General features: G+C 35.2%; 1 protein-coding gene across 2 annotated transcripts in view; it reads left to right on the forward strand.

Annotated features, from left to right (window-relative positions):
* LOC136039267 (probable arginine--tRNA ligase, mitochondrial) overlaps positions 1 to 21,875 on the forward strand; it is a 93,382-nt gene extending 71,507 nt beyond the window's left edge. Inside the window, exons 5-8 of one of the 2 annotated variants that reach the window (XM_065722845.1) lie at positions 9,329 to 9,486; positions 16,886 to 16,960; positions 18,986 to 19,163; positions 21,658 to 21,875. In XM_065722845.1, the coding sequence (XP_065578917.1) occupies positions 9,329 to 9,486; positions 16,886 to 16,960; positions 18,986 to 19,136 (384 nt within the window). In that variant the 3' untranslated portion in view covers positions 19,137 to 19,163; positions 21,658 to 21,875. The remainder of the gene's footprint in view (positions 1 to 9,328; positions 9,487 to 16,885; positions 16,961 to 18,985; positions 19,164 to 21,657) is intronic. The other variant, XM_065722844.1, reaches the window with a different exon arrangement.
* Positions 21,876 to 22,572: the final 697 nt, after the last annotated feature.

Below are 22,572 nucleotides of genomic sequence, written 5' to 3' on the forward strand. Positions count from 1 at the left end.
GAAACATAACGCTTTACCAACTCAGCTACTTCGGCTTGAATATATTCGTTTTGAGCAGCTTCCTCGGGTGTTGCCATTGTAGGTTCTTCAGTCATTTTACAATTAGAAATTTCTCTTTCAACGGTCTTCTTACAATTAAAAATTTGTCTTTGAACGATATTCTTAAATACCTGTGTCCTGGTCGTCATTTATATTCCCTGTGTCCCGGTCGTCATTTGTGTCCCGGTCTGTAATTTCTCTTTGAGTGTTTTTTCTTTTTAGTATTTTTTAGTTTTTTACATTTTTTCTTTTTTCAGTTTTCTTTTTCTTCTTTATTTTTCAGCTTCACTATGAAATACATATCGCCGAACCTTTGTTTTTTTTAACTAAAATCTGGTAGGCATTGATGACCTTATCCAAGTCAAAATCCCAAACCCAATCATCATCGCTATCATTTTCAGTTTTGATATGTTTGGACTCTCGCTGTCCAGGTAGATCTTCATCTAACTGAGCGGTTTTGCGTTCTTTAGCCTCAAGCCTGTTTCCTTGCTGTTCTTTTGATTCCTCGGCACGCTTTCTTTTCTGACTTTCTCTATCAGCAGCAAGTTTTTGGGCAAAGACTCTTTGAGCATCTTCATCGGCTTTTGTCATTGTAAGTTCATCAGTCATTTTAAACTTAAACATTAATAGATTTCTACGTGAACATATATGTCTTAAATATCTTTAATGACGTCACCGTCATAGCAAAAATGACGACAACTAATTTCATGACGTCAGTCGACACAGAAACATGACGTCACCTGATCCACAGACAGACACACAGACAGACAACTTATTTTTATATATATAGATATATATATATATATATATATATATATATATATATATATATATATATATATATATATTTATATATATATTTGTTTTTCTTATGAAAGTTAATCTTGGTGCCCCCTAGACGTCCGGGATATCTTCCTGTATTAATTTTTATTTTGGCAAATCATTGAGCGAGTGTCTCCTTACGAGCGACAGCATTGATAGATATTAGGCAATCCTTTTTTAATAATGTCCTTTTTTCGCTTTCCAAATGATGTTACAGCTGACCAATAAGATTTCGTTGGAAATAGGATTCTACATCAGAGTATTTTTGGCACATTTTTCATGAGAGAAAATAGGCCCTAGTTTCCACTCTAATTGTTTTCAGTATCATATTCCCAGTTAGGCACATTCAGATATTGAGCTGGAAAGAGGAGGAGGTCATCACCTAGGTTCCTTATTTTCAGTGGTAGAACGAGAAAAGTTCATAACGATAATTGATTTTACAAAGTATGATGTATAATGTCAGATTTTTTTGAGGCCTGATATGTTTGTCTCTGCTCCATTTTATAAAATTATACTTCAAAAGTAAGTTGAAGAGCTAAATCTATAGAACTATTTTTAAAATCAGTTTGTGTTATTTTTACCTTTGTTATTCTTTTTCTTTTATTGTCCTAATTTGTGTGTATTGTAGGGATTTGCCCCCAAATACTGCAAATGTAATTTTAATTCTTATGTAATTTGAGGACCATTAGCATTTTAGCTAATTTTTTACTTCATTTAATAATAAAATCGAATGGATTGAATGTAACAAGAAAATTTTTTTTATTAGTTTTTAGTTTTTTTTCTTTTTTTTGTAGTTTTTACCTTTTTTATTAGTTTTTAATTTTTTTTTACTTATGTCCTGGTCGTCATTTATACTCCCTGTGTCCCGGTCGTCATTTGTGTCCCGGTGCTTTGTTGATGGTGATTGCTTCTTTTACTGATTTGTTAGATACTCTTCTGGAAAAAGGCTAATTTAAGAATTGGCGGAGACATGTTTCTCAATCGTGATCTTTTGAGTCTTGAATACAAATTTTCTTTACGGTTGTCACATGGAGTAATTTAATTGTTTTTTTTTTTTTGTTGCCACTTGAAATATGCTCGAGTCTTTATTGTATAGTTTGTTTTATCTTCTGTTCTCTTCTTCTTCTTTCATCTTTTTCCTTATCTTCTGGTTTATCTTCTCCTGTTGTTTTAACTTTTTTCTTGTCCTTTTATAGGTTTCTTGTTGTTTCTTTTTGTATTTATTTTCAAGAAATGCTGCAACTCATTGCAACTTACTTCTTTAATAATTTATATTATAATTATATTAATAATAATAAAATAAAATAATTAATAAAATAAATAATTTTATTTGAAGGAGTCTTGTGATTCATTTCACTTAAAATGATAAGTTTAAACTAATACAGATAGTTACTAAAATATTTAGCAAACTAATAAAATAAACTTAGTTAAAACAAGCAATAAAATAAATAAATTAAGAAAAAATACTGAAAATATGTATTTTTTGAACAAATTTTGATTTTTTATTTCTTCTGCTTCATCCAAGATACATTTTGACGTTTTATCCTTTTCTTACAAGACTAGTAGCATTATAATTTTCGTTGGAGCTCCTGTCTGGTGCTCTACCTCATTGCAGCACCGGCCTGGGGCCATCGCAGCTGCAATCGCTCTTCATTCACCTCATTCTGCTCAAAGCTTACTCTTTATGCCCTCCTTAAAAGGTTTAAATCTCTGTACTCCCTTTCTTATGAAATCTTCCTATCCCGTCTGGCAATAACCTGCTTTTCGTTTGGCCTTAAATTGATAGTCAAAAAGCACGATTTTTGGTTATCTGTCATAATTCATCTGCAAGACGTTACCTAACCCTCTTAACCTTTGTTTCATTATAGCCCTAGAAACACCATAGACCTTGATTGCTATATTCGGTTATTTTTTCGGTTAAAAAATAACCGAATATAACCGAATATATTCGGTTATTTTTTCTCTTTTCTTGTCTTCTAACCGGTCCCTGACTCAGTGCTTTGGTCAAATTTTTTCTTTTGTTTCTTCCAAGACACGTTCCGACCGTTAATATACTATTGTTACGAGACTACTGTCATCATTGTAATCACTTTTCTCGTGAATCTTGTAGAAGAAAAGCCTCACTCTGATTATCGACTTGGTCGATCTCCAGTGAAAAATTCAATATTGTACATTAATGATATTTGAGAAGTTGACTGTTTTTTTTTCAGATATGTATACATCTTTAAATTGTTTAACTATTTATGTCAAGATGATCGGTGATCCATTAGATGATAACTTTAAATAATGTTTGTAATTACTAAATTATTTAGCTAACTAGCACAATAAACTAAAATAAAAAACTGAATAAATAAAGTAAGATAAATAACTGAAACAAAGTATTATAACCGAAAAATAGAATTTTCCACTGGGCTTAGACGCGTTGTTTTTTTTTTATGGCACTTGGTATTAACCAAGTGACATATAGCAGTCGCCAATTCTGTCGGTCTGTCGGTCCCGGTTTTGCTACTTTAGGCACTTCCAGGTAAGCTAGGACAATGAAATTTTGCAAGAGTATCAGGGACCGGACCAGATTAAATTAGAAATAGTCGTTTTCCCGATTTGACCATCTGGGGGGGAGTAGCCCGGTTAATTCGCAAAAAATAGAAAAAATGAAGTATTTTTAACTTATCAGCGGGTGATTGGATCTTAATGAAATTTGATGTTTGGAATGATATTGTGTCTCACAGCTCCTATTTTAAATCCCGACCTGATCTGACGATATTCGGGGGAGTTGGAGGGGGAAAACCTAAAGTCCCGGTTTTGCTACTTTAGGCACTTCCAGGTAAGCTAGGACGATGAAATTTGGCAAGCATATCAGGGACCGGACCAGATTAAATTAGAAATAGTCGTTTTCCCGATTTGACCATCTGGGGGGGGGGGGGAGTAGGGACCGGTTAATTCGGAAAAATAGAAAAAATGAAGTATTTTTAACTTATGAGCGGGTGATTGGATCTTAATGAAATTTGATGTTTGGAATGATATTGTGTCTCAGAGCTCTCATTTTAAATCCCGACTGGGTCTGATGACATTGGGGGGAGTTGGAGGGGGGGAAACTAAAATCTTGGAAAACACTTAGAGTAGAGGGATTTGGATGAAACTTGATGGGAAAAATAAGCGCAAGTCCCAGATACATGATTGACATAATCGGAACTGATTTGCTCTCTTTGGGGTAGTTGGGGGGGGGGGGAGTAATTCTTAAAAATTAGAAAAATGAGGTATTTTCAACTTACGAACGGGTGATCGGATCTCAATGAAATTTGATGTTTAGAAGGATATCGTGTCTTAGAGCTCTTATTTTAAATCCCGACCGGATCTGGTGATGGGGACGGGGAGTTGGGAGGGGAAAACCTAAAACTTGGAAAACACTTAGAGTGGAGGGATCGGGATGAAACATGGTGGGAAAAATAAACACAAGTCCTAGATAGATGATTGACATAAACGGAACGGATCCGCTCTCTTTTGGGTAGTTGGGGGGGGAGGGTATTTCTGAAAAAAATTAGGTATTTTTAACTTACGAACGGGAGATCGGATCTCAATGAAATTTGATATTTAGAAGGATATCGTGGCTCAGAGCTCTTATTTTAAACCCGACCGGATCTGGTGACATTGGGGGGGTGGGGGGTGGGGGGGGGGGTTGGGAGGGAGAAACCTAAAAATTGGAAAACACTTATAGTGGAGGGATCGGGATGAAACTTGGTGGGGAAAAAAACACGAGTCCTAGATACAAGATTGACATAACCAGAACGGATCCGCTCTCTTTGGGGTAGTTGGGGGGGGGGGTTAATTCTGAAAAATTAGAAAAAATGAGGTATTTTTAACTTACGAACGGGTGATTGGATCTCCATGAAACTTGATTTTTAGAAGGATATCGTGTCTCAAAGCTCTTATTTTAAATCCTGACCGGATCTGGTGACATTGGGGGAAGTTTGGGGTGGGGAGACCTAAAATGATGGGAAACGCTTAGATTGGAGGGATTGGGATGAAACTTGGTTGGAAAAATAAGCAGAAGTCTTGCATACGTGATTTACATAATTGGAACGGATCCGCTCAATTGCGGGGGGGGGGGGAATTCTGAAAAATAAGAAAAATGACGTATTTTTAACTTACGAAGGAGTGATCGGATCTTCATGAAACTTCATATTTAGAAGGACCTCGTAACTCCGATATCTTATTTTAAATCTCAACCGGATCAAGCGTAATTGGGGGGGGTAGTTGGGGGGACCGGAAATCTTAGAAAATACTTAAAGCGGTGAGATCAGGATGAAACTGGATGGGAAGAATAGAAACCTGTCTAAGATACGTGACTGACATAACTGGACCGGATCTGCTCTCTTTGGTGGAATTGGGGGGGGGGGTAATTTTGAAAATTGAGGTATTTGTAACTTACGAAAGGGTGACCAGATCTTAATGAAATTTGATATTTAGAAGGATCTTGTGCTTTAAAGTTCTAATTTCAAATTCCGACCAGATCCTGTGACATTTGGGGGAGTTGGAGGGGGGAACCGGAATTCTTGGAAAACATGAAAATTGGAGTATTTATATCTTACGAATAGATGATCGGATCATAATGAAATTTGATTTTAGAAGGAATTCATGTCTCAGAGCTCTTATTTCAAATCCCGACCAGATCTTTTGACATTGTGGGGATTTGGAGGGGGAAATCTTGGAAAAACACTTGGAGTGTAGGAATCGGGATGAAGCTTGGTGGATAGAATTAACAAATGTCCTTGATACGTGATTGACAGAATCGTATTGGATTCACTCTCTTTGGGGGAGTTGGGGGGAGGGGTTCAGTGATTTGGCGAGTTCGGTGCTTCTGGACGTGCTAGGGCGATGAAAATTGGTAGGCGTGTCAGGGAGCTGCACAATTTGACTTGATAAAGTCGTTTTCCCAGATTCGACCATCTGGGGGGCAAAAGGGAGAGGAAAAATTAGAAAAAATTAGGTATTTATAACTTGCGAGTGGGTGATCGGATCTTAATGAATTTTGATATTTAGAAGGACTTTGGACTCAGAGCTTTTATTTTAAATCTTGACCGGCATTAAGCCTCTTATTTGCCTTTTTAAATCAATCTATTGATTCATAGAATTTTGTTAGAGCTCATACCATATGATCTCTTGGCTCTTAGCTCTTCTCGCCTCGTCACAAGTGCCATATGAGCTCTTAGCTCTTGTTTTCTTCTTCTTCCACAAACTATTTCGATGTTTTATGCAGCTCTTACAAAACTAGTGATATCATTGTAAATACATCGCTTTAAGATGTAAAGAGCTTAACTTGTTTTTCTAAAACAAGGAATATTCTGGATTTATTATTTATAACACACATTTCTGTCGTTTCATAGTCCGCATGATTTAATGGTAGTACAAGACTACACGAATGAGTTGAAATGAACACACCCATCAGCTACTAAGAAAAACAATGAGAACTACATCTTTTGTTAAAAAGCTACGTCTTTTTTTTTTCTTTCTTTTTTTTTGCAGGGTAAACCATTCTGCTACGTGCAATTCCATCGTCCACACGATATTACTATTGTGCCTCTAAGATTCAAAAATGGACCCATGTATTGTCCTATTTGTCCATAATTAGTACTACCTTACATATATTCACTTTGTTTTGGAATGGCAATAATCGCCAGGCACTGTATGCAAAACTTATTCTCATCCTCAGTTCAACGATTCGTCTCGTAACTAAACCAATTTGTAGGGGATTTACTTCAGGCTGAGGAGGGGAAGGGGGCTTTGATCTTAGTTTTATTTCTTATGCAAATGCCTCACGGATTTTAAGCAGCAGTTTTACACAAAAATCGTCTTCTCCGAGAGAAAAAAAGAGGGCTACGTGTTGATATTTGAAAAGTGGAAATCGTTTTTAGCATTAGGATTCACCAAATTCTAATCCTGTCCTTGAAGGTATTAAAATCAGGCGGTTCCAGTCCCTGCGATCAAGTGCGGTAGACCCCAATATGAACACTGGCTTGGTGCCTGAATCAAACCGTTAATCTATACATTTGACATATGGGAAACATTTCATATCCATATGGTCATTCGATTAATTTATTAAATAAAACTTTATGACCTCAACTCTTCTGCAATTCACTGCATATCCTTTTTGTGGAAAATGATATCCCACACACACACACACACATATATATGTCAAATCATATTTATGTGTGTATTAATCTTTGTATTTGTTAGTAAAAGACCCCTCATTAATGTTTTCACTTTATAATTCTGTGAAAAAAAAAAAAAAAAAAAAAAATCCAACATAGTTAGACATATATTTTAAAGGAGAAACCTTTTAACTTTGAAGCCCTAAATTCATCTCCTCTCCCGAGTATTTCCTAATTTCTTTTCTAATCATCTTTTAGAAGTTGACGAGGGAATTGTTTTTGTTCTTGTTGGAAAGTGCAGTAAAATGTATCCTTGTTGAAGGAAAATGTCTGGAGTAAAATCACGAGAAAGCCATTGTTTAAAAAGAGTATTTTTGTAAAAATACTTGGGCAGTAACTATGGTTATGCAATGGCATCTTTGTGTATTCTCCTTTTTGAGATCGCAAGCGATAGATGAGAAATGGTATTTTTAGTAAAAAAGGTAATTAATAGAAAAAAGAAAGCTGGCTAATTTTAAAAAAAAAAATGGGAAAAAAAGAAAGATCTTTGTATATACATAGTATAACCTTGCCAAATTGTGATTAGCTTCTCTCTTCTGTTTTTTTTTCTAAAGCAACTTCAGTTTTTCTCTAAAATGTGTTGTTTGTTATTAAATCTAGGCTCTTACAGGAGTGGAGATACGTATTCGTATTCGGTTTTGTATTTGAATTTAAGGTCACTATTTGGGAAAAGGTGTCTTCACGGAGGCAAACCTTCGATTCACTTCTGCTTCGAATCAAAGCTGAAAAAACGAAACCACAGCAATTGATATTTAACGCTTGGCTTGGCTTCACTGTCAACAAAGTTTCAGTCAAAGAACATTGTTAAGGCTGTTTTGGGTTTGACTCAAAAATTAACCCAGCGACGGGTCTCCAAGTCTTTATGATTTTTGGCGTCAATTGGGGGAACAGGGGAATATTGACTTTTCCCTAGAGTTTGAAAAATATTCTTTTTCTGGTATTTTCATTGAAAATTCGCTGAAAATGGCTTTTTTGGTACTTTCATATCTTTCTTTTTTTTTAAAAAAGAGATAAAACGGCGAGTTTCCCCCGTCCTCAGTTTGATTTTGAAAATTCCCTTTTGTCATACAATGTAATATGCTTTTATATTATGTTTTTGTGTTTTTGCAGTTTGTGTTTGCAAAAACAAAATTTTTTCGAAGACTGCGGAATAATTGGTTCCTTCGTGTTTTTTTTTTGTTTGTTTCTTCGTTTGTTTGCAAAGTAATAATGAGAGTCCCTAAGAAAGGGGTACGAAAGGGGGTTTTTACCCTTCTCCTGCCTCTCATCTTTTAGAAGACCAAAAATAGACAACAAAAAAGCAAAATTGAAAAAAAAATTCAGAGAAGTGGCGCCCATGAAAGTCACTACTGGCGCCCATGCAAGCCCAGTTATTGTCCGCAACATCCGTGTAGGATTGCCACACTTAAAGGTTTGTTACTAGGTCTTTGGTGTATTTTCCTGTAGCACTTTCTAGTGAAAAAATGCACTGCCTATTTTGAGTATTTCTGAAATTTTTAGTCGTGCGTGTGTGCTTTTTGGATTCAAAAGTCCGAGAAGTTGCACTTGAATTTTCTTTAAAAGGAAAATTAGAAGCTATTTAAAGCAAAACCTTTTGAGCTGAAAAGCCAAACCTTTCTCCAAATTTTCTCCAAAAGGAAAAAATAGAAGCTCTTTAAAGCAAAACCTTTTGACCTGAAAAGCAAAACCTTTCTTTAAATTTTCTCCATAAGGGAAAATAGAAGTTCTTTAAAGAAAAACCTTCTGAGAAAGCTGAAATTGATTCTATAGTTCTAAGAAGAAAATTCAAATAAAAATCAACTTGATTATGCTGTCATTTTTATATTTTTTGCTTATCCAGGGATTTTGATTTTTTAATCAGTGATTTGGTTTATCTTTCGAAATAGCAACCCTTTGGAAAAAAACTTGTTTGTAAAAACTCTAGTAAAATGTAAATCATTTCCCCAACTCAGGAATATTAATTTCTTAGCATTGTGGCAAATAACCAATTTTTTCATAATTTTGGTTTTTTTTGTGCATTGCAATAAAGACGGATTACATTAACAATCAAATGGATACACATGGTAAAGCGTATGACGGTTTATACTGCCTTAATACTGCCATGACGGTTTATACTGCCTTAATACTGCCATGACGGTTTATACTGCCTTAATACTGCCATGATGGTTTATACACAGCTCTGAAACTCGGAGCTGTGTATTATTTTATTTATATCTGAAGTTTTGGATTGTCCCAGGGTCATTCCTTTTATATTTCAGAGTCAAGGTGACACCGGTGTTAAGCTACAATATACCCATAGTCGTTTATGCAGCTTAGAGAAGAAAAGCGGCGTTGCCAGCATTCCCCCATCAAGTGAAATCAACGTTAGTTGCCTTATAGAAGAAGAAGCAATCAATCTAGTGAGACATCTTTTAAGGTAAGCTTTCTATTTTAGTCTCTTGACTTTCTTGACAGGGAATTAAATTCTCCTTTTTTAGAAGATGGAATCCAATTTAAAAGCAAGGGGAAAATTTGGACATTCAATCAGACTGACTAAGCTTGTACTTTTAACTAATTGTTTGAAGAGAAATGATCCTACAGTTACATAATTGAACTTCTAATAGTACTGAATGAATTAAAAAAAAAAATTAAAAGTAACTGGAAATTTCAGTGTTCATAGGAAATTAAAATGTAAATGGGATTTAATCAGAATCAAATTTATTCAGACTTGTCGAGAGGTAAGAACAATATGCCTCGAGAGGCATTGTAATACTTGTGTCCCTGTGCCAATGATTCCAAATCAGCCTATTTAAAACGAAAACTTGATAGACAATTTTTAGTACGAAGGTTTATATGTTAACTCTTGGCGAAATCTGATTGGCGAAAAACTTCATAGACAAGTTTTAGTACAAAGTTTAATATGATAACTTGGCGAAATCCGATCGGGGAAAAACTTCATAGACAAAGGTTAATATGTCAACTCTTGGCGAAATCCGATTGGCGAAAAACTTCATAGACAAGTTTTAGTACAAAGTTTAATATGATAACTTGGCGAAATCCGATCGGCGAAAAACTTCATAGACAAAGGTTAATATGTCAACTCTTGGCGAAATCCGATCGGCGAAAAACTTCATAGACAAAGGTTAATATGTCAACTCTTGGCGAAATCTGATTGGCGAAAAACTTCATAGACAAGTTTTAGTACAAAGTTTAATATGATAACTTGGCGAAATCCGATCGGCGAAAAACTTCATAGACAAAGGTTAATATGTCAACTATTGGCGAAATCCGATCGGCGAAAAACTTCATAGACAAAGGTTAATATGTCAACTCTTGGCGAAATCCGATTGGCGAAAAACTTCATAGACAAGTTTTAGTACAAAGGTTAATGTGTTAACTCTTGGCAAAATCCGATTAGCGAAAAAATTCATAGATAAGTTTTAATACAAAGGTTAATATGCTAAATCTAGGCTAAAGTCTGATTGTGACCAATGTCATATTGTTACTACTCTGTTCATGACTACACCCTTAGCGTTTGCTGCTACTGCAGCTATTCCGACCAAGACGACCCATTTGACGGTTATTCCAAACGTGACTCTTCACACCTTGACTTTTTTAAGCAAGAATATACCACAATTACTCTTACCCTGCCTACTGAACTACTCCTACCATAAATATCCCAACCTTTGCTATTCCCTTAACGATTTGTTCTACTACCACTCTTCTGTGCACGATTACCCGTGACATATATTTCTTCAGAGGCTATTCTTACCAGGACTATTCATGGTATGACTATTCTATGCATGACTTTACTGTAATTGATCTGACCGTTACTGCTTCTAGTACTTATGCCATCACTACTCTGACTATGACTGTTCCCTCAACAATTATTCCTGTCACTATAGTTCCGATCACGGATTCCGTGATAGTGTTTTTGCTTTGACGGCTTTCTCTCCTACGAATAATCATACCATAATTATTTTGAACAAAATTATACCCTACCTAAAATCACTATATCAAATTATATTTTATAATTTGTTATTGTAATTTAAGCTATATTTGATTCAAAAATCACTTGTTCACCTGTGAGTCCAAGCAAATTGAGTTCCCCTTTTGCATACAAGTCCTGTGGACATTGTCCGTCATGAGTCAACCTAAAAATCTCTATCATCTCGTAGTTCTATGACTAAATTTTCAACTAAATAAGCCCTTATCAGTAGTATAGTAATTGCTGGCTCTGCCTCACCTAGATCAGCCCTATCAAATTACATTATTTTCATTTCATTTTACATAATTTTAACATCAAATATTGCAAATTTTGAACATTTTTCATCCCTACATTCAAAATAAAAACAGATCCTTGGAAATTAAATTTGATCTCGTTTTTATATTTTTTCACAATGTGAACACGGGCTCTAGGCCAAACCTAGATCACCCCAGTAATTTACCACATTTTCAATTGAATACACACCAATTTATATGAAAATTTCCATTTTCATTTTTACAGTTTCCTATCCTGAGCTTTAAGATCAAAACCACTTCACCTTTTAAATTAATAGTAATAACGACTTTATTTCCATGTTTAGTTTTTATGCGTTTCATTGCTTTAATTGCATATTCCGTTCCAGTGTCTAAATCATCTTTAATAATATTTTGATTGTATTTATTTTCAATTTTCATTTCGCCTAAAAATTTCACCATTTATCGGTTGATGATTTTATTACACAAAATTTCCAAACAAAAATAATTTATATATTAACATACAATTTACTATCACTGACTTCCATGATTGCTTTTCTTTCTGAAAGCAGGTAATTGATCTAACAGAAGTTTAACTTTATATCAGCAGTTGATCCACTTCGATGAATATTTGATTCATAGTTTGAAATATCAAAACGAAATAAAGAATACACTCTTTTAAAATCATTGTAATTCACAAATGTTCCACTATCAACACTTTCATGTTAATATCCTAACTGTAAAGTCGTTGATAAGCGTTTTTCATTATTATCACTGAAATGAGCCGTTCCTAATCCAGCTTCTAATTGAGTCGCAATGGTCAAACTGGGATTTAATAGTGGTAACATCCATGATAATTACATTACATCTACTTAAAAATTTTGCCTCCAGGTGTTTTAATCATATTGGAAAAATCGTTTCTTTTTAATATAATTTGATGTGTAACGCCCCTAAAAACATGACTAATATCTTGACAAAATCCAAACAATCGTGATAGTGGTAAATACATACTAACCGGGTGACTTTCTTTGTTTTATTCAATCTTTTAAATAAACCAATATTAAAAATGTTATTTCGTTTTTTTTTGCTATAGTTCCGACACATGCTGCAAAAGATGTAAAAGAGCTTTCAGACTTGTTTTTTGCTTTAAAGGAATCAATGGATTGGGTTTTATCTTTATACCAAAACATATTAGTAGCTGCGCTTCGACTATAGTCATCTGAAAATTATAATAAAGTTTTAACAGTAGTCGTTATACCTACATAATCAATACTTTCAATTCATTTTCCATCAATAATATATTCAGCATTTCTGAAAAAATTTAATTCATAATTTGTTTAAAGTAGATTCATCATTATTTCGCGCATATGTTCAGTCCAATTTTGTTATTTTCACTTTTGCATAAAGGTAACTATCACTTGGAAGAATCCAAGATTCCAAGTCTTAGTCCCTTCTCTGAAATCGTGACTTCCAATAAGACTTTTCGGTTAAACAAGGTGTTTATAGAAATAGCTCTTATTATTTGAAACTATATCTTTTAAAAGAAAAATTATTTCTGAGTCTGAAAATTAGTTTAATGAAATTATTTACTAATAAATGGGGAAAATTTTAAGCGAAATGGAAATGGAAATAGATATAATCGAACTATTAAGAAAGAAGATTTAAACATTGGAGTGGAATACATGATTAAATGAATGGAATGGATTACAACTAAATATAGAAAGAAAACCGTTATCATTATTGATTTTAAAGGTGAAACGGTTGATCTATTTGCACCTAAGTGTTCTGATTCTAAAGAAGCTTATTTTGAAAAAAAAAAAAAAAAATTAGATAAAGGTATGAATTTAAAGGTTATTGGAAGATTAATAAAGATAGTAAAAATTATTTAGATATTGATGTCGAACTATCCACTAAATAATAAATCATATTCAATTGTTACATTTTATCAGTAGTATAGGAAAAATGGAATATAATTAAACACTTATTGCACAAATTCATCAAATTCTCATTTCTCAAGACCTCTTTTGATCTTAAAGCTCAGGATGCGAAATTTTAAAAATACTGGAAATTTTCATTTAAAATGGTGTGAATTCAATCGAAAATGGGGTAAATTGATGGGGTGATTTAGGTGGGGCCTAGAAACCGTGTTCTCATTGCGAAAAAATATAAAAATGAGACCAAATTTGATTTCCAAGGACCTGTTTTTACTTTGAATATAGGGATGGAAAACGTTCGAAATTTGCTATATTTGATGTTAAAATGATGTAAAATAAATTGAAAATGATGTAAATTGATGGGGTGATCTAGGTGAGGCAGAATCGACATTTACTATACTACTCTTATCAATGTTTTTTACGACCATCCCTGCTATACGAATTGGGCCAAAGAAATACAGAATAAAACGTAGTAAACCCATTTGTATGTTTAAGTGTAGTAAACCCATTTCTATGTTTTAACATAGTAAACACGCGCTTTATTTGGTCAATTTCAGCGCATTAAACCTAATTGACAAGAATTATTTATTACCAATAGAGCTTCATCAAACAAAATAATGAAGTAGTTTTTTAATTTCCGGCTTCAGTTTTTAAATAGCTCTTTGCTATCTGAAACCATTGCTATGGCTTTGTCTTTTCTTAAATTAATTCACATACTTAATGTAGGTCACGAAATTCGTTTGGATTCTACTCGAAACCCTTCTTTATTGTCCCAGAAAGTTCCCTCTTTTGGTCAAGAGGTCTTTTAATTTCCAGTGAATGGACCTCTTAACAGTAATAAATGCCCTGTCTTTCTCCCAAAAGGTTTCTTAGATACTTATCAATATGAACATGTCTTTATTAGGGGCTGCCTTACTGCTTTCTCCGGAGAATTGAAGAAATGTTATATTAAATATTCTTGTATGGTAAGGAGAAATCTTAACGGTTCTATTGACTTATGTTTTGTTAAATTGAGTAGTAATTCGGTCATTTTGTAAGCACTTGGGCCCCAAAGACATAAAACAAGCGCAAACTCCTCGCGTTTCAGATACGATGCCTCACCGCACCGTATGATATCCTTCACCATATCATTTGCACCGACCTTATGACATCGGGTTTTTAACTGTCATTACCAACGCTGCTTAGCACGCCACTGCATGAGTCATGTTTTAATAGTTAATAAGGGGATTGTCTAAAGCCTTAACGCCATTCCCTCTTTTTTTGTATTCAATTGATTGTTTAGTTAGTTTCTCGTAGCTTTCATATAGTACAGTTACAAATTAAAGGCAAACTTATCGTTCTATGTGTCTGTTTATTGTTTCACAAACCCATAGACTGTTAGATCACAGTTGGTTTTACTAAGGGGAGATTTACTCCTATGGTTTGATATTCTTCAGTAGGAAGAATATCGGAGGTAAGAAAATGTATTCTGGTGTCGGTATGGTCTCGTCTCGTATATACCCCCTCCCCTCCATGAGGGTGTAATGTATCAGCCCTTAACTTCAATATATTTTTTCCCTGGCAACAGCAACTAAGGGGGCTTAGGTGTGTAAAAAGAATGGTCTCTGATCGTTTCCTGAAAATAACACTTAAGGGATGTTGGATTGACAATAACCATGAGGATAACCACGAAGGGAGGGGTTTAAAAAGTTTGGGTGCCAACACATTGCACATCAATCCAGAATAGCACTAGATGGATTGTCACAATAATTATAATTGCATTAAAAAGCTAAGAAGTCATTAACAAAATGCTAGGATACGTTACGTTGCAACAATACGCTATGTAAAATAACACTGATGAATGAAGAGATAAAAATGTATGACAAAAGATAGAAAGTATTATACTGACCCTTATTTCATGCTTCCTCAGAAGGTCTGGACCCTATAATTTCCGTGAGGTTGGATGAGACATCCGTAAGTGTATGTTGAGCCATGTATTGATTTGTCCTCAACTACGTTTTTCCAATTGGACGATGGTTTGCAACGCAGGCTTTTAATTTTGTGAAAGTTTCAATTGGTTTTTGGTAAACATAAATAAATCAGGACAAGCAGCGATGAATCAGAGTTGCAATATAGTACTTTTGGTCACATGGCTGGCGGAACTAGGGTAGTAACTTCACCCTGTCAAGGCACGAATTAGTTCGATGTTGTTTTTCTTATAGTGCTCCGTCATTTCATTTTTGTATGAAGGTGGATTTTCCATAAATGATAATAATAGCCTAATAATACTTGGTTCTGATGTCATTTTGTAAAGATCATTGAAGACATGGCTTAATGGTCTGGAGGAAAATGTTTTCTTTGCTCCAAAGTATTTGAACCATAACCGCTATAATTATGAACTCGGAATTTAATCATACTGGCTTAAACGTTGAATTTTTGTCAAATTTCCTAAATTTTGTACATTTATTATGTGCCTACATTTTTGTTGTTGTTTCTTTAACCTACAGTATTTTCTGTCGCAGTTGTTGTGGTTTGAAAAATGGCGTCGATAAGAGTTTGAATTTTTTTTACATCGTAAAAAAATTTGGATGTTTTTTAAGTTGAATTTTCATCTTTCATACCACCGTGCCAAAAAATAAAAGGTTTATGTCATACATTGAAAAAATGAGTTAAAAATTGAGTATTTCAGAGCCCTCCCACACATGTTTTAGACATGATTGTATCAATTAGTGCATACAGGTTCGTCCTTTAGGGAACAGGGGAGTCAATTCACGTAAATGTAGTTTTCGGGGGGAGGGGGTAAAATGTGAAAATTGAGTATTTCAGAGCCCCCCCCCCCCACCCCGCATGGTTCAGAAACGACTGTATCAATGCATGCATACATATCTCAGGGGGGCAGAGATGCCAATTCACGAAAATTTGGAGGAGCAAAATGTACTTTCAAAATTTGGGGGGACTATTTGTTGTTTTTTGTTAGGGGGAGGTGGATCACAAAAGTTTTTGTAGGAGGGGGAAAAATCAATATTAGATGCGTATTCTTAGACGGAAGTTTTCTTCTCGTTCTCTGCACCAGTTTAAGACTAAATTGATTCCGCTAGTGGACGTTTATCTGCTGGTCAAAATTGAAGAGGCACATTTACTCTAAAAAAGGCCGGGGGAACCAAAGAGGACTTGGGAGAAAATATTTCAACACCTCTAGCTAAACATCCATCGATGCATATCAGCACTTATTGTTTTTGTATGAAAATAAAACGATATTGTATACCTACACGCCACAATCTTTAGTGACCTTTTTCGCCTTTAATTCCCGAAGAAAAGTCGAATGAAGGATGATTGATTGTCGAAGATTGTAGCCTTTGAGAAACCATGTTGGGCCAAACGAAAAGTAGGTCATCCCCGAGTGGGGTGGGAGGAGGTCGTAAGGAAGGATTTAATGGGAACTGGAACTTCTTGGGAGCGAGTTAAGAGGTAGGCTTGGTATAGATTAAAATGGAGGAGGAATGGGCGCAGGTGTGTTGGCCCTAGGTGGCTAGGGCCTTTTGGCTAGGCGGGTGGGTGTTGGCTAGGCTCGACGAATTTCTTTTGTAATTGGGATATTCTTTTTTGGATATTCTATTCTTTCTTCTTTTTTTTGAACGGAACCTGGCAGAATAAAATTCCAAGGGAAACTTTTTCTAATTTCAGATTTGAAGAAATAATTCTTAGATGTCATGACGAATTGGAGCCATGTATTCTGGTCGCTTACCTGTTTCAGCTTTGGTAAGACATATTCATTGCTTTCCTTTTATTTAATAAAAACGATTGATGTTGAATGAAGTTATGAAGAACCTTGGTTACGTTGTGCTATGGCCTTAAGGTGGGTGACAATAAAACATACAAAAATTCAAGAAATCGCTGGGCATTTAGTTCCTATCAAGTCAGAGTGGTAAAAGGGGGTGGGGGGTATCTTTCGATCTCTGATGTCATTAAGGTTAGTGCATGAAATTTTAGGTTAAAACAAGACTTTTTTTCTGTAGGGTCACGACTGTGTACTTACAATTATCCACAACCTGATTGCTGACTTACTAAACTTTAGACCTTTCAGTTTCGGCAAGAAATGATTTTAGTTAAGGCAAAAAAACGCCAGCCGATAAAGTCAGGTGGAAGTGGGTACTTAACTAAACTTTCCCGGCCCCCAAAAATCTTATTTTCGTTTAGTATCTTATTTTTCTCCCAAAAATAGTAATCCAAAAAGTGTTTAGGATTTGCTGGAATATTTAATGTGCAGCGAGTGACTTTCTTTTTACTTTCTTGTGGGAAATATCGTTTTTTAAATAAGTATAGTGACTCGATTTTTAACACAGTAAATTATTAACTTCTTTTTTTTGTTCTTGATGTATATTTATTTGTTCTCTTGCAAAATATATATTCATTTTCAAAAAACTGCAAGGGCCATAGTAAAAAAAAGATCCGGTATGCCAACAAATGTAGCCCAAAAATAAAAATAAAAACATTAAAAATGAACTCCCGTCTGATCTGTCATACATAAGACCTTTCAAGTTTATCCATTATGGTTAGGGCATCAACACAACCTCCTCTCCGGTTTGAGCAGGCAATGCAGTCTTTCGCTGTGGTAAGGGGTGGTACGTACACCCGATACTTCTTCTACGTCTTTTTTGTTTATTCATTGATAATTATTAACTGCAGTGACGCTTTTGGACTCCATGATTGGTGAACTTGTGAAACCAAGTGATGTTAAGTGTTCTCCTGAGATGACAAATGGTATCAGACAGTAGAACTTGCTTCTATATTTGTTCATCTAGTTCCTGGCATTTGGACTAGTAGTTGAAGAGGAGGAAGATCCCTATCCTACCCCTTTGTACGTACCTCTGATGTCAGTCTTTTAGCTTCTTCTTTATTGTTTTTCTTACCACTGGTTGCACTGATACTAGATTGCGACCAATAAAAGAATGATAAGCCGGAAACCATAGGCAAAACATCAGTAAAATAGTAAACATGGACTCCCGTCTGGTCGCACCTTTCAAATTTACTTAATGTGTCTTGTGCATCAACAACCCCCTGATTTTCGCTCTGGCGAAGGGTAATACATAGCTCCGATGCTGCCAAATCCTGTATGTCAATCCATTGATAATTATTGACTGTCCTTAACGCTTTGTGATTCCAAGATCGGTGACCCTGTCAAACCAATTGACTGTAAGTATCCTCTTGAGACAAATTGTCTCACAGAATGGAATTTACTCTTATATTTGTTCATCTAGTTTCAAGCATTTGAAAGAGTAGCTGAAGTGGTCGTAGTTCTAAGTAGAAAGAGTAATTTTTGATTTTATGGTCATTCATTAGTGAATTGAAAGCAGCTGTCTTGACTTGACTTACGTCTTGCACCGGGCACCACTCAACATAAATAGTGACGTCTGTCTCCTCCTTCCGCTTTGGTTCAGTGCAAGTGCTTATGCATCGCTTGGTCTGATCTTTGCCTTTGCTAGAAACTCGGACAAGCTTTCTGACCGTTGTTTCTTCGGTCGGCTGTGGGGTCCCTTATAACCGGATTTTGTAGGGTGAAAGTCAAAAATTGTCTTTGTGGGTAAGTGCAAGAGCATCCGAAGTAGGTGTCAGAACCATCGTAAGTTACGCTCAGCTGCTTGGGTGGAAAACCGAGACTGCTTGATGACCTGCAACAGCTTCTCATTACCCATGAAATCAAACCATCTTAGACCTTCAGTCCTTCTAAGGCTCTTCGTCTAGAAAACACCGATGGCCTTTAGTGTTCCGGTTGATGCATTTCAGGTCCGTAAAGAATTACAGAACTGCGAAGGAGTTGAAAATCCGCGGTTTAGTTGAACGACTGATGTTCGGTTTTCACCAAAGGGGACGGTTCAGCCTGACCATGGTAGAAGACACTTTGGATATCCTTGCTTCTCAGGTCGGGGAGAAGTGATCCATCTGAGGAAGTTGTAGAGCCCAGGTAGGTGAACTTTTGGACAACTTCAATGCTAGTTGTTCTTTCTAGGCTAACTGGTAAATTGACAGCAGGGGAAGACGGGTCTATAGCCATATTTTTCGTTTTATCCTAGTTTATCTGCAGTCCACATTTCCACCCTCTTCTCATAAGATCCAAAGTGCTTCCAACAACTTATCCATGGAGTCTGCTAGGATGGCCGGGTCATCAGCAAAATCAGCATCTGAGATGATATGATCTCCAAACTTGAGGCCAAAACTTAGACGTGAAGTTGCCTTAGTCATAACGTGGTTTATGACGGCATTGAAGAGCTGTGGGGCCACTCTACATCCTTGACACACTCTTGTTGTGATTTGAGAAAACGGGCTGCGTTGGCCGGTGACTTGAACACAGCTCTTCGTACCATGGTGGAGAGCATTGAAGAGTCTGCAGTACTTTTCAGGAAGGCAAGTCGGTAGAATCCACCGAAGAGCATCCCTGTTCACTGAGTTGAGCAAGTTGGACAAATTTTTTTGATCCAAACTAGTTGAACAGAAGAATTTACGTTACGTTATTTAGTTTTATAGAGCAAATTGTGTTTATAATGTAGGCAGCTCTAACTAGCCTCTAGCTCTACTTAAAACCTTACGTTGTGTCAGCCAAGCTACGATATGGAAAAGTCAATACTCACCAGTGCCAAAATAAAATTTCTGGATGAGCAATTAATATATTTAGAGAAAATTAAAACAAATTTCCTCGAAAGCCTTTCACGCTTGATCGTAGCTTGAATATCCATCTATTAAACATTTTTAATTTTTGAATAGTTTGCTCATGATGATTGTGATGGGTCTAGACAGTGATTTGATGCTTTATGAATTTGAAATTAGCCTACTTTTAAAGGTTGCACTTAACATAACATAACTGGAACTCCTTGCATAGAACATTACGTACATAGTGTGAAAGTTGCTTAACTCGTTGTGTATTACCCTATTTTTGCCAACACAGTTTGTTAAATAAAGAAAAAAGTCAAATGCTGCGAGTTTTTGGCAGCACTGATAAAACCCAAAGTTGTCATAAATCGTAGCTTAAGTGATAAAGAAGACATGAGGTACTTTGCTTATACGGGTCTTCTTTTGTTTAATTTGGATTACGGTAATCTCATTACAACACCGTGGACAATGAAAACTAATTCTGATTGTCCGAATTGGTTTAGTGGAAGTTTTCATAATTATATATATCTATAAAAAATTAGCAGAATTTTCAAACTCGGTTCTTAATGGAAAGGTGTCTATATGCAGTTATGGAATTTTGTTACTAGCTGGTCTCAAATGTACGGGCCAAAAAAGAAATGGGGTAAAAAAATCAGCAAAAAAATAGGCTAAAAACATGTGGTGTCAAATGGGTTAAAAAGGTATAACTTTCTTCTAATGGTGTAGTTGTCTTTGGGAACCAATATAGTTTTAATATATGAATTCTCATGGAAGTAAAGTGTTCTCAAGTTAACTAATTAGTTTGCTTATTTATTTTGACAGCCCAGTGTGGCAACGCTGATGAAAAAAAAGGTATTACATTATAATCTCCTAATTTTGAAAAATTCAAAGGAAAAATCTTAGAAATTTTTTGTGGTTTTCAGGTATGAATAAACCTTAGGTTTGGGCCAGTTGGGCTGAATTTTTTCTATTTTGATGTCCTTGTTGCTCGAAAAATAGTGCTTATCCACTTTTCTAGAAAATAAAAGGGAGTAGTTTGTATGATAATGCGGTATTTATTCATAAAGAATGAAGTAGAAAATAAGCACACGCCACAAATCCACCAACGGCTTTATGGGATGTAAAGAAAGGAAAGGCACACGCATCATTTAAACATTGAAGGGCTGCACAGACGCAGCGTTTTATACCAGTATATTTTGAGCGTGTACGGGCCATTGATAAGCTGGCTTTTCGTCTGGCCCCAAATGGATGGCCAAAAAGAACAATAGTTGGCCATCTATTATTCTCCATCCGCAAACAGTCTCCTGACCATTTCAACCTTTATTTCTTTATATTTTTTATAGTCTTCTATTTTTTCTATATATTTTCTATTTTTTTATATTTTTTTAATTTTTTTATATTTTTATATTATATTTTTTATTTTTTATATTTTTTATATTTTTATATTTTATTTTTTTATATACTTTGTATTTTTTATATTTATCAATTATCTATTTTTTTATAGTCCTCGAAAGTGGGATAAAACCACATTTTTTCGTATAACTTGTTTGACATACCGTCTAACGGGCACTATGTAGGGTTGCTACTCGGTGAAATAAAAAATTACTAGATTTTTTTGTTGATTTAGTGATTTTCTTCAATCATCTGTGATTTATGTACTTGTTTAGTGATTTTTCTTGTTTAGGCATTATAAAAAAATCATTAGGAATAGTGATAAATCACCAGGAGTTGCAAACTTGGTACTCTGGTCTATACATGCTTGGTTTCAGCCAATAATTCGCATCTAAATGTTTTTTTTTGTTTTTTTGCAGTAATTTTGTGAGTGTGGCGCTTCGAGCACTTCAAGTTAAAAGTCAACCAGCAAATGTGGCTGAAGCCAGGCTGTTACTGTTTATATGTGCCAAGAATGTTCTCGCTGAAGGTATGCGAATCCTTGGACTAACGCCACTCGAGGAGATGTAGCTTAAATAGTGCGAGTGATAGAATGTTTGTATAATATTAGCGATTAAACAAGATAGAACCCTCATAAGCCTTAATTGAACTCTAAATTAGATTATGTTTAATTGAGAAAAAGTAGGAAGTATCACGCGTCTGGATTTTCTTGCTGTTGCAGCGTCTTAATCACCTCGCTGTTGTACCGGACGTTACTAGAGAAAGAAAACGTCGGGGGGGGGGGGTGTATTCTCTTCTGAAGAAGCTATGACGACTCTTTGTCTTGAATTTAATTTGCCTTTCTTAAATATGGAATGCGGTGGGTTAAATTGGGGCTTGTAAATATTGAGATTCCACCGAAAGTCATTGATTGTGCTGCTTTTCGTGTCTGATCCACTTAGTGCTGTGTAGTGATGCTCTAAGTGCAGGAAGCAACAAAACAAGGGAGTCCTCTGTTCTTTTTGTATTAGATATGAACTCCTTAAAAGAGGGTTCTTTTAATAAATTAACTTTAAGAAATGTTTCTCGAAAAGAAGTGTCAATAAAAACTGTAGAACCATACTAAAATCAAGGACGAACATAAAGAATGTACGGGAATCACTGTTCGTCATGCTAATACTTATTAAATTCTTATAAAAAAAAGGATTTTCAAAACGAAAAGAAATTACAGTAAACAATCGCAACAAACATTAAGAGAACAGATACTGCTGTAGTTGATAAATGGGTACCAAAACGACAAGAAATTTAAGTAAATAATCCAGCCAAACTTAGAACGAACAGAAATTACCACGAAC

Source organism: Artemia franciscana, chromosome 19 (genome assembly GCF_032884065.1).
Source record: "Artemia franciscana chromosome 19, ASM3288406v1, whole genome shotgun sequence".
NCBI lineage: Eukaryota > Metazoa > Arthropoda > Branchiopoda > Anostraca > Artemiidae > Artemia > Artemia franciscana.